Source organism: Pseudopodoces humilis, chromosome 7 (assembly GCF_049639895.1).
Source record: "Pseudopodoces humilis isolate 2021_Gansu_Grassland_sample_001 chromosome 7, ASM4963989v1, whole genome shotgun sequence".
Taxonomy (NCBI): domain Eukaryota; kingdom Metazoa; phylum Chordata; class Aves; order Passeriformes; family Paridae; genus Pseudopodoces; species Pseudopodoces humilis.
The window spans coordinates 38,930,139-38,956,928 of record NC_142206.1 but is presented as its reverse complement, the minus strand read 5'-3'; the positions used below and the strand labels follow the sequence as shown (position 1 = coordinate 38,956,928).

At 35.9% G+C, this 26,790-nt stretch overlaps 1 protein-coding gene across 3 annotated transcripts in view; it reads right to left on the bottom strand.

The window, feature by feature from the left end:
- Positions 1-26,790, bottom strand: part of MIPOL1 (mirror-image polydactyly 1) — a 188,313-nt gene that overhangs the window by 144,134 nt on the left and 17,389 nt on the right. For 2 of the 3 annotated variants that reach the window (XM_014249747.2, XM_088057511.1), the window contains exons 2-3: positions 12,019-12,150; positions 10,679-10,758 (exon numbers count right to left, since the gene is read on the bottom strand). In XM_014249747.2, the coding sequence (XP_014105222.1) occupies positions 10,679-10,758; positions 12,019-12,023 (85 nt within the window). In that variant the 5' untranslated portion in view covers positions 12,024-12,150. Of the gene's footprint in view, positions 1-10,678; positions 10,759-12,018; positions 12,151-14,595; positions 14,692-26,790 lie in introns of those variants that run through there. The other variant, XM_088057512.1, reaches the window with a different exon arrangement.

The following is a 26,790-nucleotide window of genomic DNA, read 5'->3' as shown; positions in this document are numbered from 1 at the left end:
CTATGAAAAAAAATTCAGAGTTAATCCTAAGAAAAGGTGCTATATCTAATTTTCAAGAAATTCCTGTTTCTGGAAAACAGTCACAAAAAGTCAGTAAAAAAATACAAGGTCCATAATATATGACTTCTCCAAAACAAACAACATGAAAAAGTGAAGCTTTATTGTCTTTGGATTTACTACAAATTTACTTATGTTAGCAATTATTTAGGTCACTTCAGTGTAGTGTAGTATACTGAGACCAAGTAATCTGCAACTCAGAGAAAATGACTGTCCTTTTATGATGCATTTTTTCTAACATTTAAAGAAAACTGAGCAAGCTTCAAGGTGATTATTCAGTAGGACCCTTAGATCTCACTAAATCACTTCTGTAGCATGGAAGAATGGCAGTCACAGAGACCTGATAACAAGCAAAGACTGAGCTCAGAGTAGATTTGTAGTACAAAGTTAATTCCTTTTATTTCTCTGTGCTCTGCCCAGCCAAAGCACCATGTATTACCTGCCAAATGCTTTGGCAGTAGCGAAGAGGAAATCCGCAGTCAGGTGCATTGTACGTTCAGTGCCCCAGCCATACACGACCATGAGCTCTGTGGAGAGCATCATGGGCCAGCTCAAAAGAATGGGGACTTACGACTTACTTTTAAGTAACTCTTACTCATAAAGGTCCTGGATTTATCTCTGGGATAGGGTATCTCCTCTCACTTTAAGATACACAAGACAGATGTTCATTGAAATAAGCCTTGGAAAGAATATTTTTATGCAAACCCCCTTAAGATATTTTTTAGGAGATGCATAAGTGCTGTGATAGTAATTTTAAAGCCATTGAGACTAAGCCACAGAGTGATGAAGCAACTGCATTGAGGTCATTGAGTAATCTGCGTGTCCTGGCTCCAGCCAGGACAGGGTTTGTTTTTGCAGCAGACAGGAGGGCGCATATCCAGGACACAGAAGTTACTCTATACCAACTGACATCATTGCCAGGGGCAGGGAAAAGGAGCTTTCTTCCAGGGAGAAGGGATTCCTTCTGGGCCAGAAAATGTGGCAGAGGGAGCTGTCTGGTATTGCCTATTACAGGGAAGGGGTGGTTGGGGGATTGGGGGTGTGGTTTCTGTGTGAATAGTTTCTTTTCTTATTCCCTCTATCATTAGTATTGTTGCTGTTACTGTTCAGTTTCTTATCTCATTGCTGTACCCAGTAAATAGCTCTTATCTCAACCCATGATCTTTGATTTTTGTGCCTCAAACTGGAGGGTGGAGAGGGAGTGGCACATGGTTTTAATGGAAGAATTAATTGGAGAATACCATTCCTAAACCAAGACAGCTTTAGCTGGAGTCCAGTGGAGGCATGAAGGGTTGAGATTCAACAGATCTGCCCAGAGAGGGTTGGAAACAAATTTGATCTAAGCATTTGTTGTGTTAGGTCCTGAGCCAGTAGTCACAATATTGTATTGGCTGTTCAAATGGGTGTGTAGATATAACCGTGTACATTTTCCCATATATGCTCCTCACTATGATATTTTTCAGAGCAGGGAGAGGGATGAGGATTCCTTTGTTGCTGTATTGTGGGATATCAGTTTATGACATCATAACATCAAGGACAATGAAGATAATTTGAGATGTGTATTCAGTGTTTCTCTCCTATCCTTACTCAGTCACTAGCTCTGGGAGTCAATTAACAATTATACCCAGTCTGTGGGAAGAACAGAGGGTATGACTTTTCCCAGATTTTCACCCCCTCTTCCTCCTTCAGACCTGTTAAAACAGCTTTTGAGAATTTTGAATTCCTGCTGGATGTTAAGGAAAGCATATTCTTGTTGCTAAGTCTGCCATGTCTCCTCAGTGCAGTCCACACCGTATTTAGAGTGAGGACAGAGATTTCTAGGGAGGCCATTCAGAGATCTGCCCTGAAGGGTGGATGGTCACAAGTGGCATAGAATGTGGGAGAGAATGGGCCAGTTTTTGGGAAAATTCTCTGTTCCAATAGTTTGGCAGCTCACCCCTGAACAAATACAAGAATCTGTTTAAAGTGACAGAATGCTGTACCGCAAGGAAAATGCTGTGGCAGCTCCACAAGGAGAGGAGCAATTTATTGCAGTGTGCTGGGCCCTGGCTACTCTTCACTGGACAAAGTTCAATACTAGAGAACACCCTCCAGGGGAGGAGTAGAAAAGCAGACCTACAGGCACCATGGCCTCTCAAATTGCAGTTGAACCAGGGGAACAACCTGTGCCAGTAGCAGTCGCCCCTATACAGAAGAAATCCAAAGCCAAATCAGTTCACTTAGGGAGGAATAAAGAGGAAACAGGGCCTGCAGAACACGAGGAAGAGGCGGGGCCAGAGATAACCACCTGATCTCAATTACCTCAGGAGAGGGTATTTCAAAGACCCAAAAGAGCATCATTGGGCTTTTGGGATAGCTGCTTGGAGACAGAAGAAATTAGACAGCTGAATACCTTCTCCAGTCTCTCAGAAGGCTCTGTTCTTTGAGTGTCAGCAGTCCTGAGTGGGCTTGAATAGGGAACTCCAATTGTCCAGGATTTTGGAAATCACTAACAGGCCTGAAGGCAAAAATTTTGGATTATCAGGTGGAAAATGTCCTGTTTCCAGCAATGACAGGGTTAATTTTTGTAGTAGTCAGGAGGGGACATGGCCAGGACACAAACATTAGTCTATACCACCTCATGTCATGAGGACACTTTTCTGGGAAGACAGGGTGCCTTCTGGTCCAGAAAATGTGTTGGAGGGAGCCATCCAGTATTGATCATTACTGGGGGGAAAGGGTGGTCTAATATTGAGTGTGCTGTGGTGCGTTCTCTCCAGAATTGCTTCTTTTCCTATACCCTTTGTCATTAGTATTTTTGCTTTTACTGTTAGTTTTCTTATCTCATTGCTGTTCCCAGTAATTTGCTTTTCTCTGAACCTGTGATCTTTACCTTTTGTGGCTCCAATTGGAGGAGGTGGGGGGGCGGCTGCATGTGGTTTTAGTAGGAGTGCTAAATTGGAGAATACCATTCCTAAACCATGACACCACGACAGAAGGAAAAACTGCAGAAGTTGAAGGCGCTGGATCCACACTTGGAGCCTGTGTTACCTCACGGATGGCCTGCCATGCTCTTTTCTCCTGCTCAGAGATGTCAAGTTCTACTCTTTTCTGTCAGAGATGTTTTAGAAACTAATATCTACTATACTTCAAGAAAAAAATACCACTCTTACTTATGAATGGCTAACTTACATTTACATGAAAAAATGAAGATTAATTTTAAGTAACTAAAATAGTATTATCCTTTGATACTTCTTTATGATGATAATTTTAATTCACATAACAGGTTAGGTTACAGTATTTATATACTGGAAGACATATGTGCAATGTACAATATAAACAAACTTCCTGTAATTTCAATATTAGGCAGGATAAAGGAAATGACCTTTTTTAAATTACATTGAGTATCATTCTAATGCAAAGAACTTCCAAACAATTAAAACTGCTTTTGAAATCAGTCAGGTGAACACAACAATGCAATTCAAATACTTGATCTCTGGCTACAGCTAAGCATTTAAGTTGTCCAACTTGAACAAAGAGAACAACATAATCTTATTGCGACTTTGTTGAGAAACTTATCTGCAAATGCAGTAAGAATAACCAAAGCTATATCATGCATTAATGCTTTTGCTTGCTCTATATCCCACAATACATACATATACAAAACAAAGAAGAGGCTTGAAAATATTTTGTCTGCTAAAATATGGACAAAACTCAGAAGTTTAAGCATTCAGGTTTTTTATTCCTTAAAGGAATCTAAAGAGAACAGTGAATTCTGTTTTAGCAACATAATTTGGGGGACATCTGTGTTATTTTGAATGCTTCTGTATTCACCTGTACTTGTATGGAACCCTGGCAACACCCTTCATAAAGAAATAAATTGAGAAGGAGATTAAGAACAGTTGGGAGTTATTCTGGCAAAGGCAATTTTTTACAATTCTCCAAGGATTCTGATTATTTTAGTAATGATGTTCCCTTGCCTGTCTCTCTCACTAAGTCTTTTGTCCTCCTCTTCTGCATCCAAACAGCAATTGTGTACAAACTGTTGAATATTTAAAACAGAAAAATGATACTCAGTCTTTAAAATATGTGGCCAATCATTATTTTAGTATTCACTGCAGCTAATCATGATGCATTTATTAATGAGTAAATATCAGACATTTCCTTTGGCATTCCACTCTCCGTTTGCAATTCATTAACACATTGCTATTTTAAAATATTAGTCTCTGAGAAGACAGCAGATTTTCATTGGATCGGTCTCACAGTTGAAAAAGCATTTTTATATTCCGAATGCATCAAAACAGCAGAATCTCTAGGCAGATACTAAGTGGGATTCACTGAAGCACAATGTTAGTTCTAATGGATGGATGATTGTGTTTGGTCTTTTGAAACTTTGAAGTATAGGTAAGTCTTGATCACACAAATTAATAAATCCTAAAGCTGGAGTTAACAATAACCATTACACCCAAATTCTGCAGCTTAGCCCAGCCAATTTTTCAAAAGGTCAGGTTGTGAACTGGAGAAGATCAGGGAGGTCCACTGCATAGCTTTGTTGCCAGGCATCTCTCGTCTGGATTGTTGCAGGCATTTATTAGTATTCGTCAGCAGACTCAACAAAGCAAACAAGAAATTCAAGCACGAATAATAAAATGAAATGCTGCTATATAACCCTTTGTCATTCAGCAAATATGGGACTTTTTAGCTACATTGTTCCTAAACCTGGGTTACTACTTTAATTTTTCTCCACAGTGCTGACTGAATGAGTATGCATGTGTGTTAAATGCAGAGCTCCCTTAACAACTGCAGGACTGCCATTTAATCTGTTGGTAGATGGACCATTTCCTGTGGGAACTCTAGCTATGATTTCCAGATCCACCAAATAAATCTCAGATTAAGATTCCAAATGAAACCTGCCTTTGGCAGATAAAAAATGTCAAGATGGATATAAACAGTAAAATTATAAATTATCTAGGTGTTGCACGATGACTTGATGTGCGTTTTTTGTTTACACTTTCCCTGATATCACAACTATACAAGGCATTCATCAAATGTCACACTTTCATAATACTGGAGGCATCATTAAAACTGTTTGGCTAAGGACCTTGAAGTGTTTAAGCAGTAGCTCAAAAGTATATTTGTGCAAAGTAGAAGAATAAATTTACATATCAGCAGCAGCTCATAAGGGATGGGTAAATATTCTGTTTATCTCTCATTGTAATTCAGGTTAGTTTAAATACAGGGTTTCAGGATATCATTACAGCCTATATGGAGTCATTACATAATTTCCAAACATAGTGTCTGCTGGAGTTTTACTAAGCATGGTGTGTTTATATTTTCTAAAGCAACCAAAAACAAAGTAAACCCTCCCACCCCATTTGTCTTTTGCTATTGTCATATCAGACAATTGCTTTTCACATATAACCCCTTTCATTATCTAAATCTTAATGATCCAGAACTCCCTTTTATCTAGGCAGGGTCATGTTTCCCAATGGCCATTAATTATAGTGAAAATTCTCTTATCCAAATGTACTCAACCTCCCCTACCACACACAATTAAGGCTTTACTGAATTAAGAGTTCTAAACAAAATCCCAGGAAACTACAGCCTTAGAAGTAAAGAAAACTACTGCAATTTTAAGTGTCCAACATGAAAGAAAGATCACTCTGCATAAAGTAGCCAGAAGAGAGCTTGGCCCCACACCCTTTACTCCCGTGGTGTTCTACTAAAGATGCAGGTGAACTCACAAATTAGAGTCAGCAATGCACTCCCTGAAGAACTTTTTTATAATAATTTTAAAATATTTTTGCTCTGAACTTAAGCCTCATTCTACCTGTTATAAAAATAGAAGTAATGAAGGTTTCTAAAGAAGAAAATAACCAAATTCCTCTTGCACTTGTGCAAGGTCTTCTAAAGCTCTTTCTGAAGCACTACTTAAAAATTACTGTGGTAGTAAGTGCTGTTCTCTCTGAAGTACATTTCAAGACATTCTGAAGTTAGCTGCACTCATACTTTACACACTTAAGATTCAAAGTGCAATACTTCAAGGTGTGCATTCTCCCCATCCTTAGTGCTTGCAGCCCTCAGTGCAGATAAGGCCCTACACGTTTTGAGCGTACCATAAATGGTTCAACAAAAATCATATTCCCAACACTGCAGTGAGTAAGGTAAATACTGGATACCCAGTTGTGTTTCTGATGAGGAGTCTTTCTGCATGCAGCATGGCTAAAAATGTGCTGTATTCTACCACTCAAAAAGTACAAGGAAAGAAATGGAATAGAAAAAGAAGAGATGAGAGCTTGTATGCATGAAGGGATGATTGCATTTACAGGAAAAACCAAGTGGTATTGGGTGATTTTTCACTTATCATTAACTCATTCTTATCTTCTAAGTCACTGCACACTATTCCTTCTTCCATGGAAGAGGTTTTCTTCATCTTCCATGCTTAATGTTGCTCAACAGTTACTAGCCACTTTTCCTAGGTTTTACTCATAAAAGTTCATCCTTTCAGCCTCTTTTCAGCCTTTTACATCATTCAGAGAAACCTGCAACTACACTTGGCAATGAGATCTCTGACAGCACAAAGTGAGTCTGATGCTGAAAGCACAGCACACATTGAAAACACTGAGCAGCTGAGCTAGATGGGTGCAGAGGACGCTATCTCTCTGCATAGCACATAGATTTTTCTGCATACAAACCACCCTTACAATATCCAGGCCTCCTTTCTTTCCCAAGTAAACAGCACTTTGTTGCTAAAAGATGGTAGAAGAGGGAGAACAGGCTCACGGTATCTCCTGTTGAGGCATGTAAAAGAAGAGACTTCACTATGACAAGTATGCTTAATTCTGCCTCTGCTACAGCCTTGAAAGAGGGGCTTTAGATTTACTTGAGAGTGTTTACAGCTGTAGTGGGTATATTCTGGAGAAATGGGCCAGCAGCACCTTTACCATTAGCTGTTTTTTTACCCGACTAGAGCATTAGATGAAAAACCTTTACAATGCCGTATTACTCTCAAGGCTTTCTTTACCCATTCATCTGTGTGTGCGCCAAACTCACACAACAGAAATTCCAGACAAAAAAGTCCTTGTAATTACTATTGCAAAAACAAATCTACAAAAAAGTACATTAAAACCATTGTACAACTAGAAGGGTTTTCTACTTCTAATAAGATAGTCAAAGTTACACAAAAAGATGATTTTTTACTTACTCATTTTACTTAACCTTTGCATATGACTACATTTCCTCAATTACCATGAATGTAAAACACCCCAAAACCCACCAGATAAAACACCTCCATTACAAATTTCCCTGCCAAAGCTGATTCTGCAGTTCTGTTCCAATCTACATTATCACATCTCTCTAAAGGTATTCTCTTCCGAATTAATTTACTGTCACACATTTTTAAAATATATTTACAACCTGCAAGCATTCTTTTGAAGTAACATGGCATGTGTCTATATGGATCATAACTAAAGTTGCCATCAAATTCTAAGTGAAATCGGTTCACTGACTTACATTTCAATATATGCCTCAAGTAATGACTTAGCAAAATATATGTGTTTATTTCAATGCTTGAAAAACATAATAACCACCTTTTAAGAAAGCAACTTTGCCATTAAAAGTTATCAATTTATTAACTTGCCTTAGTTTACAACTTACAAATAAAAATTATACAATGCTTTTAATTCTGGAGTCAGCAGAAACTCTAATTTGTTGTCAAAACTGACCAAACACTACTTAAAATTCTAAGACTTCCCCTAATTTCTGCCCTGTCCTTAAAGCACGGATGCTCATAAATATGACATAAGCAAAAACATTACGATAGTTAAAGACTGTATAATATAGAAGTATCGCTGCACCTATTCAAACATGGTCCATAAGTCAAATAAGACACAAATTTAACTCCAGCATTCACACACTCCCCACTTTCCTATCCTGGTAATGCTTGTGGAAAATTGCCATATCAAGTCCTAAATGTATATAAAGAAGAGAAACCACCCCATTTCAGGTTTCCTCTTGTGTTGTCACAGGATTAATGTTTTCATAGTTCCCATCATGCACGGAAACCCTACTGAAGTAATACAACTCTACCCCAACACAATGTGCTTCCCCACACCCACCATCACTGCAATGCAAAGATACGCACCTATTTGCCAATACAAGTTTATTTTTATAATTGAATACTATTCTAGTCTTTCTAGCTTGGGTCCTCAATATTTTTTAATTTCTAAGTGGCACAGTCCTCACTTGCCTGCTGCCAATGCTCCTAGTACATTCTCTCAAGTGTCCTTAGAGGGAAATGAAAAAAGGTATTAACCTTCTATTAAAATCAAGAGAAAGAGCACATTTAAACTAGATACAAACACAAAATAACAAGCCTTGCACACAAACTGTTCTTTAATTCTTCCTTGAAAGAGGAAAGTGACAAAGCCTTCAATCCACACAGGGATACTATACTCCAAACAACTCGGAAAGTTAAAAAGAATATCTCACCTATCAAACACTTCAGATACACTCCTCTTAAACACTACCTTTCTTTCAAGTATTTTATTTTATAACATCTATTACCAGGTTACACATTATCCCACATAACCGCCATAAACCTACCATTTCTCTGTATCTGTTTTTTCTGTTTTTTAAAATTCTCATTGCTTGACTGAATTTTCATCTAGTCAGATTAAATTTAATCTTGTATTTCACTATGCTATTAAAAAAAATTAAATAAATCATTATAGTGTTATTCTAAACCCAGCTTTTAAACTCCCAAGTTATAAGAAAAGAACATCTAAATACGGTACAGTACCAACAGCACAAAAGAAAGCTATGAACATGACAGAGCAAGCAGGACACAAAATAGTACACTCCTCAACACACACATTTACACAGAAAATGTAAAGTTGCTGTGATTAAGTAATACAGCGAGAAAATGCACCAGAATATCTACCAAGGGCACATATTGAACATTATGTTGCTGAAATTGACCTATTATCTTTATGATAAGTGAATGAAATTTAGCTAATACCCAAATTAAATTCTAAGAAAAAAAAATAATTCCTCATCCACACCAGTATGATGACAGATTTACCCATAATCCCTTTTTCTAACTTTCTTAGGACTAAAGGTGCAAAGAATTACATGATTTATTAATGATTATGGTAAAGAAAAGTGTATAAATTTTACTTTTGTTTGTATAATAACTTCTATTGGATACATGAATCCGTAAGTGTTAGCCTGGAAGAAACAGCTGTCTAAACAGCACAAAATATTGACTTAATGCATCAGAAAAATAACACATATGAAACTTAGTAACTACTCAGTTTTAAAAATATCTCTGAGCAGCAGCAGAACATAATTTATTGCAATCAGACAGAAAATATTTCACAGACAATCAGTTTCATTTGCCTACTTTGGATAACTTAACCTTTTGAACCATTCTTAGGGTATGCTGACCCCTAAAGGTCTAAAAATACTAAATCTGATTAAGCCATTACACGTTTAAATTGTCAGAATACAATTCTCCACTAACTTACACCACCATGACTAGTTTTGTTTACAGTATATATGATTCAAAAACTTCTGAACTTCACTCAGTAACAGCTCAAAATCCCATAAATTAAAAGGGGGTTAAAAGTAGTTTATTTTACAGCATAATATAGGTAGAAATTCCTTTACATATTGAAGAAAAGCATCATCTACAAAACAAAGCATTTCTTCTTTCTTCTAAACAAGTCTCCATGAGAAACTTGATATTTATTATCTTTTGAGAGAGAACATATAGTATAAAATTTAAAAAAAGGAAATGTACATGAAGCTCTGAGGCTCTGATATAGAGGGAAATTTTGATGTTGACACACCTATTCAGTATTGGACTTTTTTAGCTACACATACTCACTTATTAGCAAAAATCCACCCTAAAGTGAAGGTCTCTTTTTCACATCTTACCTTTTTGTCCTTCTACATGTCACAATCTAGTCACAAGCCACTGCTGAAAATTCTCTTCTATAAAGTCAGTCAGTCATGTAATGTACTCTAAAATTAATTTGGTTTTTTTTTTTCCTTAGGTTTCTGTCATGAAACATAGAAGAATGTATCTGAGAAGACTTATGTCTGGTCAACCAACTAAAAATACAAAAAGATACTTGCATCCTGATGAAGATGAAAACTCCATCAACTGGGGAAACTCCAAGTTAACCAAGGTCACCGTTACCTCCAAGCCTTACCTTACTGTCTAAATTCTCTTGAGCTACTAATGAGAAACTCATTAATATTAGTAGATGGCTTAATCATACCCAAGCCAGGAGTGAATAGACAAGAAAATTACTTTAAGACAATCTAAGATTTATTGTTAACAATTTAAAAAAAAAGTTGGAAAGTAACGTGCAATGTACAGAATAAAAATTTAAACAAGACTTCTGAAAGTTATAGAAAAACACTTTCAATAATCCAGAAAATAAAGGTGAAGCTTTATATTCATTTTGCAGCTCTCCTGTTACTCCAAGTACTTTTAAGGGGCAGTATGTGGTTGTGGTTTTTTTTCCTTTCTTCAAAAGTCAGTCATATATCAGCAAGAACAAACACACTCCAGTCACTGCCTAGCACTGGTACAACACCTGAGGTTCCTTATTAATATCTTTAAAGTCCCTACCTTTTGACCAGTTCTCCATTTGTTCTCCTGAACTTGTTTGATCTGGCAGTGATTCCAGTTTTTGCTTGAAGGTTTCAGAGCTAAAATAAAACAAACTCTAGATAAATAAATTTGAAACAATGTAATACACCTATTCTTTGCCTTCATTTGACAGAAAATTTACAAAACAAATTATTTTAAATATTTATAGCAGCACAAAGAAGTCTGCATCCTTTAACACTCAATGAAAAATTATATTTCTCAGCAAAATATTTTTTTCTTCACTCATCTGATTTTTATAATTGTTTGGTTCAGCTTTCTGTTGCATGTGATGCCTTTGTTGAAATATTTATTAGTTTGGTTTTTTCTTCTAGAGTCTGGTCTTGGAAGTACACATTACTGAGCACAGTCCAAATCACAGCAAGCAGTCCTGCTAGAGACGAAAAGACTGTTCACTTTGGCAACTATTACAGATGGCAGCACGTGCTTCACTTTTTAGCATTCTTTCTCTTGCTTTAATTTACAAGATAAAATACAGGTAAAGTGGCCCATGACCACTCCAACTCTGAATCTGCAGGTCTTTCTAAACAGCTAAATAATGCATCCTAATACCTGCATGCATACTGCTTCAGAATATCATTAATTACACAGTTGCAATTTTTCTTATAATTAAAGATCTTCAAGAAGTAAACCTAAATAAGACCTACAGTAAAATGTTATGCTTACCAGGCATCATTTTGGATGTTAAAATATATATTCTCTTATGTGTTAAAAAAAAAATATTCTCTGTATTGCAAGAAAATCTAAAATAGTTGGTAATCTTGGTAACATAGTAAGCTTACCACAAATTCTATTACCCAGTCAAGCACCTTTTTAAAAAGTACTGTACACAGGACAAATTTTATCCTCAACAACGCAGTTGTGCTTATTTTGTATGTTTTCCCTGCTGCATTTTTTTTACATTTATTAATGTATTACATGTGCCTTGAAGATACAGTGGCTAGATTATGAAAACACTCAGTTGTCATTGTGCTGAAAAACGTAAGGATTAAAAAAAAAATAAAATTAAGTACATATTTTACAATTCAAGCAAATTATACCAAGACATATATCCTAAATAATAAAGCAGCAGAAGAAATTATTTTCCCATACAACACCAAAAAAGCAGATTATTTCATTTTTATATTTGAAATTATAAAAAATTATTTGCACAAATTCTTAAGATTCAACATTAACACATACACCAAACATTCAAGAAATACATATTTAGCTCGTACTTGTTGTTGACCATTAATCTGCATGATAAGAAAAATGCATGGAATTTGACGTGCTTAGGTCTTAACAAAAAATAAAAAGTTCACCTCATGTCGCAGAACACTGAGTCCCTTAAAAAAATCCCTCAAATGAAGCTGTGTGCTTCTTCAATTCTGTGTAACTGTGTTGATTTGAAGTTGGCAATCTTTTCCTAAGTTCCTCATTTACTTTTGGATTAGCTGAAAATATAGAGGGTTATTAATATCAAGAAATAGGTTCCTGTCAATGAAGCCATTTCCCTACATATTGCACAAAAAGGTTCATAATAATTGCAGTATTTTAATAAGATAGTCATATAGCAAGACATGAAGAAAATATGGTATTTAATAACCTCTGGAGTATTTTAAAACATGTCTTAGGGCCTTAATGTGTCTAGTAATATACTATTTAAAACCATAATTTTATCCCTCCACAATATACAGTCATTCTTCCTCGCCATTTACCCAGCTAATGAATGCCAGCAATTAGTAAAATGTAATCCCATTGCACAATCATTTTAATGCTTTTAGCACTCAGAAAAGTAAACACCAAATTAATACTGCTCAAGCCATATCAGATCCTAGCTGGAAGCAAGCAATTATAGTTCAGCTCCTCAGGTGTAATTAAATGATTGGAATGATTTAGTTCCATAAATGCAAGTTAATTCATAAGCAAGCAACAAATATACTGGGAGTAATTACAAGAAACATTGACAGTCTAAGCAGGGCATGTGCCTTTCTGCACCTGATATAGGAAAATGCTGCCCTCTCCCGGAAATAATAGACTATGGCACAGGAAAAATTTATGAGTGACGCCAAGAGGTTCATTTTACAGACTTTGTCTTCAAAGGTGAAATAGGTTCTGTTAACAAACAGGAATTTTCTCATTTAAACATAGAGAAAATAAAAAAAAATTGTTGATATCAGATTAAGGTCAACTATCAAGCAAAGTAAAACAGAAAGATTTTTGGAGCTCTCTGGGGTGTACTAAATTCATTTCCCCATAATTAAAAAAAAAAAAAAAAGGGTACAGAACAACAGAATATTCCAGACACTAAGTATTTAAACTGGTTTCTCTGAACACAAACGCTGCAATAGGTAGCTGACTTGTGCACAACACTTACTTGTTATTGAAGATGTACCTTTACAGAAGGTACCTTAAACATAAGGTATTTTTAGAACCAAAACTTATTGAACCATCATTATTCGGTGAGTGTTAAAATTTTATCACCATTTCAAAAACGATCAGAAGTGGCCATTAACGGCCATTAATGATCAAGGAATGATCACAAAAAATAAATACAATTATTCTAAATCCTTACTTTCATTGTAAAACAATCTGTTAATAATCAATCTACGTAATAATGAGAGGAAATTAAAGCTGAAGATTAAAATAAAATGTACTGGCTGACCGAGAAATAACTGAAAATACAAAATGAAACCATAACCCAAACGCTAGAGGTAAATCTAATTTAAATCTAATTTCCTTATTCACTATTTATCCAACTTGTTTTCATGAAAGAAAGCGAAAATATAAAAGAAAATGTCTCTATCGGTTGAATATAAAATGCAACAGTCACATAAAATTAATAGTTAAGTACAATAATGAAAGAACTCTCAGACCTAACGGTTTTGCCATCTATACAAAAAAAGAAATGCTTCCAAATGCTGCATATGGGAGAAAAATCATATATATCTGTTTTCCACACAGAGAAACTGTAGAAGAGCTTGATTCAGAAGCACCTGATCAACGTAAAAGCCTTAAAATTGTTCTTTATCAATAGCACTTTGGCATAAAAATATTTATTTGTTCCAGATCTTGGTGAATTTCAAAACAAACCCAAACTGTACCCAAATACCTTTTGCGTTACTTTACTTTCTGTGGAAAAGAAAAAATTATTTTAAGAAGTCCTATTATTAAAAGTTTAAAATGTACTGCACATTTGCTTTGCCCTTTGATGTCACAGTCCTATTTTTCTATTCAAATCTTGTACACTGTAAGTTAATTGCTTTTGGAAACTACTTATTATTCATGTAAAAATTAATGTGCCAATGTGTTTAAATCCTTTTAAATGACCATTCATGCATCTTTCTTCTTTAAGTACCAATGAAATCTGTCAAAGATATCAATGCAAGATGGTCTTGGACAAAGTTCTAATATAGATTTTTTCTGCTAGCATAAGATTTTAATTTTCGTCAACTTTACTTAAATTCCATTAATTTTTTAAGCTGCTTTTAATAAATTCACAAGTAAAAAATTTTAGGCTCCATAGTCTGTCATTTGTGTTCCAGCTGACTTTATGAATATTAATAACAGTGTTATCCTGATTAAATAGGCTTCATATAAAATCCCTGTGAATCCTATAGCTCAGACATCTCATTTTTCCAACTCTTTATGAATTTGGATTCAGACATTAAACTGGAAAAAACCTTAAAAAACAGATTCAATGGTACATTGGTGTACCCTTAAGCAAAAAATTAGCTGTTCTAATGATTCAAATAATTAAAATTGATAGGACCACATACTGAGATTTCAGGCTTTCTGTACACATGCAACATATTTTAACTCTAATGAAAACATCAACACTTCACAGACAAGGGATTAAGATTCTATTATAAAATAATAATACCTGTCCTAATGCTTACCTTAAACAAACAGATGATATAATCTTAAATCTTCATATATGGAGTGCTGATTTGGAGAAGTATTTTCCAAAGAGAAAGAAATTAGTGGATGCTTAATTACATAAGCATACACATGAACATTCTAGTTTACCACAGGAGCCCAGTGAAAAACAGCATTAACTATTAAATGTTTCATACTTCAGGAAAACCAACCTTTTTCTTAAGAATGTCAAATTAAAACACGCAGGAAATACTAATATTATGCTATGAGACTCATGCAGCCCCAGTTTTGAACTGTTAACTTCTTTCCATACTTATATATTTGAATTATTTACATCTATGACAGACAAAAATGGAAAATTAGGCTCACTGCACTGCCTTCACTTTTTTTATATAGTGCTAACTGGAATGACTGTTTCCTCATCCATTCAGGAAAACATTCTGCAAAAACACCATTAAAATACTTTGCCTTTCAGTTCCTTATAATATGAATGGATTTCAGGAGAAAAAAAAAATCTAAACAAACTAACAGCTTATTCAAAAGGATGGCAGACTAATCCTGGTTCTAATTATTCATTCAACACAAACACTTCATAGGAATTAAACAAAAACAAGAGGTATATAAAAGTAACATATAGCTGCAAGATAGAAAGCATACAGTGCTTTACTTGTGCAGTTCCAAATGGCTTTTATTACAGCTGTAGCAGTATTTCCTCTCTCTGAAGCAAAAAGCCCAACCTCTTGAGTGTCTGCAGAATAAATGCTATACAAAGGAGCACCCCATGGTAACTCCAACCCCTCAAAAGCACCACAGCAACACTAACGCCAACTCTTTCTCTCCCTGGGCAGGACTGTCTGTCTTCCAGGCTGCAGTTCAGTTACTGAGTCCTTTCTTAGGAACAGAAAGACTGTTGGGACCACTCGATATGGAGACCCAACGACTGCAAACCCCCATTCCTTGGTCTTGCCTTGAAAGAATTTGAAGTCAACTACTGAATCATGGCCTTGGCTGCTGTGACAGGATGCACACGTTTGCTGCCCTCCACTGAATTCACCCATTCTTCACAAAAAATCCTCCAGTCTTGGAAGAGATTTTCCATACAGAGGACTATCCCACCTGCCCCACCACTGGTGGAACAAGAGACCAATTTGCATTGCTCCTTGGAACAGCACTAAGCCAGTTTTTGTCCCCCTTAAAGATGCAGTTAACAGATGCCATTGACAGTGCAGGGATGAAGTACCATATAGTTTATGAAGAGGGAAACAAAGAATGAATTTTAGCATTATTCCCATAAGATTAATTAAATTGGCAGGATCTTCTAAAATATACTGAAACGTTTTGCCTCGGGGCATGCTAAACTAAAAAACTTAACTTAGGAGTGTACTCTACATAAAAAACAGTTACCTTCTCAAAGCACTTCCCCAGGGAAGAAACAGACAGTTTTCTTAGCCTAGGTGGATGTCAAGTTTTGATTCAATGACACACTCCTCTGAAAACAGTCACATTTCCTCTCCATCTTAAGAAACTCTATGGCATATCAGAAATCTAAGGCAATTCAAAGTAAGTTAAAACTAGTTTTGGAGAGTTATAAAAACACTAGTCAAGGGATAACAGATATAGCCAATTCAAGTATTCTTTACAAGTTGAATAATACTCATCTGTTAGATACTTAAAAGCTGTGAAATGAAAAATACTTTGATTACAGAGATACTTACTTTACTGTGTTCTATTACTTTTATATAAAAAATTTAAATACAAGTAGTTCATGCAAAATATTGTTTCTTTTAAAAATAATAAAAAATATACACAAGTAGATTAACCTTGTAAGTGGATGAATGCAGCATGAATATTATTTCAAATTTATAAACTCTCACATCACTAAAAAGACTTCAAGATTTTGGTTCATAAAAATAACTTCATTATCTGGAAGCTTGATAAAAACATTTTCCCAGAGGGCAGAGTGAAGCAGTAACTCCTGGCTTTTCTTCCCTGCTGTTTCTTGACCCAAAAGGAGATAAGACATATGCAGCTGGGTTCAACTAACCATAAATATAAGCATAAATAATAAAATACATTAAATAGGGCTTAGATAATTTTCTTCTGTTGCTGCAGAAATTCCTCCACATTCTCACTACAAAATTTGCATCTGGTGCTTTTAATGATGGCATACTGTAAGCCAGAGTACTTATTGTCTTTGTCATGCTTTTGACAAAGGCATGAGAGGAGGCATAAAAATGCATAAAACCAACTGGTTTATAATTGGTTTCACCTATTCCTAATTTAAACTTGGATAAAGGACAGGTATTTTCCTTTTTGTTTTTTTCTCCCTAACTTAAACTGTCTTCAAGGCTCAATTCTCTCTCTGTGCATCAGGAAAAGTTTATGTGCATATTAGCTCACCAACAGCCCTCTATCTCTTCTGCTCTCCGACGTTATTTTCACATTAACAATCTTCATTTGTATTTTATTTACTAAAGAATCTTCAGCCTGCTCTGTTGTCTTCTTTCCCAGTTTTTAGCTGTCCTTTATCCTCCAATTATTTTCTTTTTCCTTAGTTTTGTCTTCTCTTTGATAATACACGCCTCTTCCTTCCCCCTGCCCACCACCTCTTTGAAATGTACAGAAAACTGCAGAGAATCTTGTCAAAGACTGTCTCTCCTTTTTTCTGCAGCTTTTCTCATCTTGCTGTGCATTCTGAGAAGCAGCTTTTTTTCTGTGACACTCTAACATTATTTTCATTCTAATAATGAAACTATGACATGCTTTGATCAGGTGTGAACAGCCAAATCATTTAGCCATCCTTCAGTTTTTTTTGTTAAACTCTTCACTGGCCTTAAAACTCAGCATTATGTATCACATTATATATTGTTATAGACAGTCAGATCTTCACTCCTAAACATTTTACAACCAGATTGTAATTCCTGTAGTCTTTACAGATAGGAAAAAAATTGTGCATTTTAAACTAGATGTTATCTTATCTGGAACCAAAAGAATATTTTAGTAGAATCAGCACTACATAGTGGTAAGGGCTACATGTGCATTACATGCTGTTGACAGCATCACAGTCACAGACAAAGGGAAGTCATTACACCCTGTTATGTGGCACATCTGAAGTGTTGCATCCAGTTTGACCTGCCCATGGATATCCTGAACTAAGTCCAGCAGGTGATTCAAGATGATTAGGGGCCTGCAGGATATGAGTTATGAGGAGTTTGCAAGTTTGGTTAGTTGGTTTTAAGAAAAAAAGGCTGAACAGGGATTTTATTGGTTTTAGCTGCCTTCAGAGCAAATATAGAGAAGGCAGAGACAGATCCTTCTGAGAGAGACAAGCTGTAACACAGAAAACTCAGAATTATGGGTAAGAGAAAATTTTTCACAGTGAGGAAGGTCACTGGAACTAATTGCTTAGAAAGGTTACAGAATCTCTACAGCTGAAAATGGGTAAAATTCATCTGGATTTATCAACCCAACTTAACTTTGGAGATTGTCCCATTCTGAACTGGATGATACACAATTTCTGCCTATCTATTTTTTTTATTCTAAGGATTACAACAAAACAAACCCACCAGAACTGGAATTCCAGTAACAGAAAAAACACTAGGCTGCCTTCTGCTTTACAGGGTAGGTCAATAGAGCCCCTGACCAACCAAAAACCAAACAGCAGTGAGACACAACCAAAGACCACCCATGTGGCAGACAGGCTAAATGCCAACAGGGAGGAAACTGCAACAGCAGCCTGTGCACAGCATTCTGAGCCCTACTGGTCTTGAGCACCCAATTTTCTTCAATTTACTACATGACTGGATGATTTGGCATTAGGCTAAATATAAAATACTGGTTTGCACATCACCCTTCAGTAAACCAAAAATGGACCACCGATTCAGTTATTTTACCTGTCTTTCTGAAAGTTCTGGCCTCAAGCCCCATAAAATCCATCCTTCCCCCAAACTTGCAAAAATGTCACTGTGACTACAGAGCTTCAAAGTTAACTACAGAAATTATGCAAGAAACATGAGTCTACAGTGCTTATGTTTGCAAAATTCATTGTATAGTATATCCAATATACTGAAATTCCAAAATCCCCAAATCATGACTTCTTCTATCACAGAACTAAGTTCCTAGCCCAGAGTTTACCATAAAAGCAAAAATAAAATCACAAAACATTATATGCACATAAAAATGTGAAGTAGTAACTCAGTGCCAAATTTAAAAACCACTAGTACAAGTAATAGAATTAAGCTATGTCTTCTGCCAAAAACATTCCAATTGTTTGGCTGCCTTCACAGACAGAAGTAAGACTGAACAGGGACTCAATGAAGAAAAGGAGGCAAAAAACCACACTGAAGCAGAGAAACTTGATTCACCTAGCCAACTCACATTTCTCAAGGTACCTTCAAATAGCACCGTTTTTCCTGACAGCACATGCAGTAAAAATAAAAAACATAAAGGCTACAAACAGTGTGGATATTGGAGCCTGACCAAAAACTATCATGAGCACCAAACATGCAGAGGCCTGTCAGAAATGTGCCAACCTTTCAAGATTCAGTCCTGTACATGGGGACTGAGAGGGGCCTGTTGGTTTCCTGCAGGGAAACACAGCCACACCAGTTATGTATCTGTCAGGCTGTTTCAAACAGCATGAAAACACAAATGCACCTCCACTGCTGTGATAAGGCAACACATCCAGGGCACTGCTTCTACCCAAATTATGCAACTACTCCAACTCCATAGTGTATGCTTCAGCTGCTGAAAGTAATCACATCACCTGAAATTCCACAGGCTAAAAAGCTCAGAGAAATAAAATAACACTGACTCCACATAAGCCCTATTTGTTCTTTAGAAGCAAATTAACTATAATTTTCTTAGATAACTACCTGAAGAGAAAGCCATCCTTCAGCTACAAGTGTAATTGCTCCCTTAACCACATCTGCATGGCAGTAAAAGCATAGGAACATAGAGTGTTGCTCAGGTGAGAACACATACATTTTGACTCAATAACACACAGTCTTGCCTGAACTTTTTATTTTTATTTTTATTTTTATTTTTATTTTTATTTTTATTTTTATTTTTATTTTTATTTTTATTTTTTAATTTAGCAACTAGATCCAGTACAAAGTTCCTTCATTGACTTTGAGTAGTACCTTCACCCTTGTAAGCAAGAAGTTACAGAGAAATGGCACACCTCAGGATGTGTCCAAAGAAGAACAATGAAGCTGGGGAAGGGTCTAGAGCACAAGTCTTATGAGGATCTGCTGAGGGAGCTGTGATGCTTGGCCTGGAGAAAAGGAGGCTGAGAATAGACGTTACTGCTCTCTCCAGCTACCTGAAAGGAGGTTGTAGTGAGGCAGGGGTCGGTCTTTTCTTCCACATAATAAGCAATAGGTCAAGAGGAAATGGTCTCAGGCTACATGAGAAAAGGTGTATATATTAGGATTATTGGATATTAGGAAAAATTTCCTCACAGAAAAGTTTTGCAAGATTTGGAACAGGCTGCTCAGGGAAGAGGTGGAGGCACCATCCCTGGATGTATTTAAAAGATGTGCAGATGTGGTACTAGGGAATATGGTCTAGTGATGGTCTTGGAAGTTCTGCATTAATAGTTGGACTTTATGACCTAAAATGTCTTTTCCAACTTAAATTATCCTAAAATTTTGTTTGCTACACTCCAACAACAACATTTCTGAGCATTTTCAGCACTTATGCATTGACTGTGTGCTTTACAACATGCTTAACATGCATGCATATAGCATGCCTTATGTGCAGTTGCTTATTCAGGTATGATTGCTAGGTTAGTTATTTTGGAAAATTAATCCAGATGCTTCCCTAAAATTTATTGCAATATCAAAGAAATCTGAAAACCAGTACAATTCAAAATAATGAGATACACATTCAGAAATGATCTTGGACTCTCAAAGAATAATATTCTGAGGTGGGCCAAAACTCATGGAGAACCGGAGACACATCAGTGAAATAAGTTTGTTGAGAATGTCCAGAATTTAAATGTAAACTAAAGACTGAGGAGGCTAAACCTGCAAACATTCAGCCCCACAGCAATTGCTGCACTGTTTCCTGATGTAGTGCCAACAAAGAAAGGTACAAGTTTAAAGAGAATCACCATAGACTGCAAATCAATGCCAGGCAGCTAAAAATCACAGAAAAACAGGCAAATAACAACAACAACAACAAAAAAATAAAATGAAAAAAAGAGGTGTTAGGTGAAATTAGATCATCAGTCACAAACCAGATGCTTCTAACAGTGGATCAATTTCCCTACCAAACCTTAAGAAAGCAATGCAAAACATATTCATATATGAGGCTTCCAGTAAAACTGCTGCTTTTTTCTTTATGTCAGGGAGGACAACATATTTATCTTTAACTCTTGCTTGGAAAAAATCCAAAACCTTCTCTCAGCTGAAACTTGCAAAAACTAAGTCACTTCCCCTAGTAGGCAGGAAATTCCTGCTGTGAAAAAAAAATAAAATCTGTCTAAAATGTTAAAAGTTACAATGGAAACAATGTAAAAAGGAACAATGGTTACAAAATAGTTACAAAAGGTCTTCCAAAGCAAGGTGCAGAACAATTTTAAATACAAGCAGAAAAGTCAGAACACACATAATGAAAAGTCTGTAATTTCTGCTCCTTTTCAGCCAATGAAATAGTCCAGCGTTTATTTATTTATTTAGTATTGGAATACATGGATCATTCTCATTCTTCAATCTTTTGATTATTTATAATGATATGAAACACACAGAATGAAGAAGCTGGATAAATATGCTTTTTAAAAACCCAGATTTGTTTACTGGGTATTGAAGAAAGTTCATTTTAAATCCTTAGTAAGCACAGTACTCAGCCAAAACCATGAAAGTAATTTACAGTAGAGAAGCCCTAAAGAATTTTTCTGAGAATATAAACTACAAAGAGTTGATGTAAGTTGTGGGTTACTGACAGAAAAAAACTTCTTAAGGGTTCTGAGTCTTAACATCAGATTCTTTCCACATAGGCAAATGGAGAAAAAAAATCCTAGAAAAACTCAAGACCTAGGATTATCTAGCAGTTTTCTGCAAAATTATTCTCTTTGGTTTTTTGGTTGGTTTTTTTTTTGGTTTTTTGGTTTTTTGGTGAAAGGAAACAGATGGATGTTTTTTTCTTTCTTGCAAGTTCATCCTATATTCCAATAGCTTACATCAATTATTCCTTGATTCATCAAGATACATTCATGCTTTCATTGCCAAACATGAGAGCTGAGACAGCAGCTGAGTATTGGCCCCAGACCAGCTATTCCTGGGTGGAGCAAAGGAGTTCTAAATCCACTTACTAGATGAAGGAAGAAAAACCCTTCCTTAGTACTTCTGAAACCCAGGCTTAATTTGATGGCTGCTTTCTTTTACACATAATTGTGCTGAATATTTTGAGGCTTGTTGGTCAGATGTTGTGGATATGTATTTCAGTGCTTGGCATCACTAAAAGATTTTTAAAAAATCAAGACTTTATAGCTACAGAAGTGTAGATAAAACACAAGATTCAAAAAAAGGAAAATCTGGCCAACAGTTCAAATACTCAGAATAATTCTGAAGACATTCCTGGACATTGTGAAGTTGCAAGACTTGCAGGCTCCACAGTTTTATCTCCCCTTTCATGCTGAAGGAGCACCTGACAAAGTTAGGTATGTGCACTAGTAAGGCATCTGTGCCTAATCATAAAACTGAGAAAGCTCCTAAATAACTTCCTATTTCACAGTCCAACTGGGAGGAAAGAAGGAAGTCTTCTGAAATATTTTCTAAAATTCATTATAAATGAAAGTAACTTTTTTCAGTGTTGTGCTTTCCTAAGTCCTTACTGTGAATGGTAAATCTTGTTCAGACTTAAATGTAAAGAAAAAAAAGGGCATAATTTTTCTGGTGTAAGTTATAACCCTTTGACACTGCTTTCAGTGATCTTCAACACTTGTCTTTTACTTTCTTCCAGATTTTAAATACACTATATCTAATCAGTTATTTCTGTTCATATTTCTGCTTTTCCAAAGAAAGTATTCCACTGTACTCAGTTCTTCTGCTGAGCAGTCTGGTTTGGGAAAGGAGGTGTGGAAATGTTGCTGGTTTTGCCATAACTTGCTGTCTGCCTGAAAAGAATTAAGTAAATTTAATTTAATTTACCCACCACACTGAACTTTACTGAGGTGTAAGATTGTTTTTGTTTCCTATCAAAGATACTATATATAAACTAAACCTAAGATAAAGGTAGTTCAGTATATATAAGGTTTTCCACAATGCTTTCAGGACAGAGTGAAAAAACACACCTACACTCAGATATCCATTAATAGACACCTCCCTAAAAACCTGTTTCTCAAGACATTTGAGAAGTCCAGAGACCCCATAATGAACAAACTCACACTCTGAACACATTTTTCTTTAATCCAATGAGCTAAAGGTTTTTTCAAAACATTTTGGATAACATCTGAAAATTTTTATGAAGTTATTTATATCTGGAGTTATTAATTTGAATTAATTTCTATAGCAAGTGGAACAAAATATTTCTTTTATTTACAGTGTAATTCCTGTAATACTTAACAGTGAGACTTTTACACATAATTATATTGCACAGAATGAGTTTAAAAAAATCCATCACTGGTTTTTATTACATGTGGGATTTTTAAGAGCTGAGGATGTACAGATAATTCTTAATTTCCCCAACCTCTCTAATGGCCTGAATGGCTGTATTACTGGAAAGAAAGTGTCATAGGTAACATTAAATGGGTTCTCCATAAAGTACCTAGTTTGAATTTTTTTTTTTAGTTGTTGGCAACTTTTAAGGTAAATTTGGATACAACTGGAGGGGAACCTCACTATGAAAGGAGTCTATGCTATTTATAGTAAGTTTTCTCTCTAGTGCAAGACAGTGAATGTTTGCCAAAAGAATTGTACATCCAGGAGGGTTTTTGAAATATGAAAGATACTTTTAAACTATGAAGAGAATTATAATTTTTGCCTAATATTTAGTAACCTTCAGATACTGTAATTCCACTTCAGATCCTGGAAAAACATTCCGGAGACAAATATTAGTCTACCACTGGATAGTGAAGAGGAGGAACAAAATTACATTTCAAGGGGAAACTGTTTTAATTAGAGTTACCTTGTACACCTGCACAGCAGTCACCTTCAGTACATTGTGCGAAGTGTTACACCCCACAACTCTGTTTATTCTTGCTACCATCAAATTCTGAGTCCATAAAGCAAGAAGCTCAAGATTGCTCCCAGGCATATTTATATCACCCTACATTTATGCTGCTGTAGTGCAGAAAACTAACTTAAACGCCCTTAACTGGCTGGGTGTACATCCCACAGTAGTCTCTGGAAACACCCATTGCACCCTAATCCATTACCTTTATGGCAAAGGAATCAATCCTTCATGGATGCTTCATTCTTTTATATTTCAGGATACATGAATAAACAAGTGGATAGGGTCCATCACTGCCCTTTCACAAGTGTATTGAATCAGGAATGGCCTCACTATGATCCTGAAAGAATTCCAGTTTTATCAAAAAAATGGAAGGTGATTCTATTCTCACAGGTAGGTGCATTTCTGTATCTGTACTTCTGCAGTCTAATCAGTTTCAGCACTTGGAAAGAAAGCCTGATTACATGGAAACAGACCTCAGCGATCTCATCACCAGCCAGCACATGGAAGCCGCTGAGCTACTGCCTGTGCAGAAGCTTACCTAGCACTATATCAGAACTCCAAAAGTTGTTAAACCACTTAGCATGCAAAACCATTTACCCTGAATCCTACCTCAGAAATCAAAGATCAGATTCTGACCCTGCAGCACTCGCCCTTCCTTTGCTGAAGCAGAACAAGTTACAAGCTTATAAAAAACTTACAACGTTGGAAGAAAACAAAAGACCATTTGTAATCCCAGCACTTACCTAGAAGAGCTGCTCAGCGACACCAGCTCCCCACCCTATAGATGTAGAGTCACTACTCATTAACACAACTCTCTGACATGATCTGACTCAGGTAACGGTGCAAATTCCTGACCTCAGTAACACTGGTACTTTGACAGAAACCCAAAAAAACTGGACTCTGTAAAACACAACAAGTGCAGAACTCCTTGCTGCCGAATGAAGGCAGCTGATGAAGATATGTTTTGGAAGCCAACACTTCTGAAAAATGTCCATCTTGATGAAATAGCTGTCAGGTCTTTTTTGTGAAGCAGTTGCCATGTCAAGAACTCTTGATTATTATTGTCCTAGGACTCCAAAGCTCCAACACACTACATATGAAAAAACACATCACTGAAGACTACAGCTAATTTATAAAGTATTATGTGTGTGGTAAGATGAATGGCAGCCATTTCAGTTCACTATCTATCTATATGTTCTAAATTCTGACTTGAAATTCTGTTACCGAGAGGATGTCTTCTTTAGTTCAAACTGACCCAGATAATCAGCTGAGGTACCCAACAGAGTCACTCTGTGAGAACCTAGAATCCATTTTATTGTCAAGTCTGAAAAATAGTTTAACTTCCTTCTCTTGAAGACACACCAGAGATTTGATTCTGAATAAAATAAGCCTTCCTGATAGGAAATAATTTATTATAGAAATGTACTCTTAAATCATGAGCTCCACCATTTGCATGGCATTTGGATCCATCAACTACATCTCCAGCACATGCAGTACTATTTGAATAGGGCCAATCTAATTTCACAGTGTTACTGTGACAACAGTTCCATTCTCACTCACAAACCTCAAATAAGTTTTGTATTAATCTCTACTTAGCAAAGGTATGTTAATTTGGCTACAGTTAAGATATGGGAGGATGCTGAGAGCATCGATACCTATTCACTCCTTTGAAAAACCAAAACTACTCTAAGCTCTAACATTAAAATAAAGAACGTATAGTAGGAAAGATGGTGCTTATCAGTTTCATTTTATTCACTCTGTATTTTCTACAGTAGCAATGTGTTTTGCAAGTGGTTTCCTTTTACTGACCTTGGCATTCATCAGGACCATACTGTGATTTATATTGAGAATTCCAGGCCTTTATCTGATCTTATAAATAAATGTAAAATACATAAAACAATTATCCTACTGTAAAATTGAATTTTATCTCTCTGTAATCAGCTTTTGTCTATGATACATATTTCTATGTTTGAATACAATTCAAAATTAATAATAGGTATAATTTATTTTCTGACTTTTCATTATCTTGACATTTTAACAATCTTTTTTTTTATATACTCAGGCTTTAATTTTATCTAGGGCTTCAACCCCACAGCTCCTTTTTAGGCATGTACAATGTGTCTTTCAGAATATCCATTCAAGGAATAAGCCTGCTAAAAGAACACATTGGCCCTTTAACAGACCAAGAAAATGTATTAAAAAGAGCAGGGCTTTATAACAAAGAAAAACACCAGATTAAGGAAGAAAATTTAGCACTGCATATAAATGACAGGAAAAAAAAATATTAGAAGATAGCACAAGTTACAGTGAAGAATTAGAAGTAAAAAGTAGAGTTCTCATTGGTGATTCTGGAAAATTATTAACAGACAGCTTATATTTAATTTTTTAATAGCTAAAAGAGACAACCAAGGAAGCCTTTTTCCTATTAGACGGCAGTCACAACTTGATATTGAATGCAAAGCATTAGCAATTTAATATAGAGATTAGTCTCATCTGGACATGAGGCTTTCAGTACTTTACAAGTAATTTTTTGGCCTTAAATGTAATTTATACAAATGCACCAATCTAATAGCTTGCTTTCTTTTTTAATTCAATTAATTAACTTCAACTAACTGTCCTCAATGTTTTACTACCTCAGACATGCATATGTTGACTTCAAAGAAAGTATGTCTCAAGTCAAGTTCTCACCACCATGTAAGGCTTAAGTAGACTTCATAAGCAAGTGCTATGATTTACATAGAACACCTCATTTAAAGCAAAAAGCTCAGAATAAGAGATGGTCAGGAATTAAAAAAAAAAAAAAAATACAACACAGCATGAGAAAATATCCTAGAAAGATTGTGATGAATAAATACAAAGGATATGATGGCTATATGGGCTGACAGCAAAAGAGTCACTTTAATTCAGGGCAAGAAGTCCGCAGCCACTCTGCACAAAGCCAGACTGGCCACACCACACCTGTTAGTGCAGCGGCAGTGGGATTCCTTCACCTCTGCAGCACATGAAGCTGCTCACTGGGCCTTTGTGATTAGAGGAGG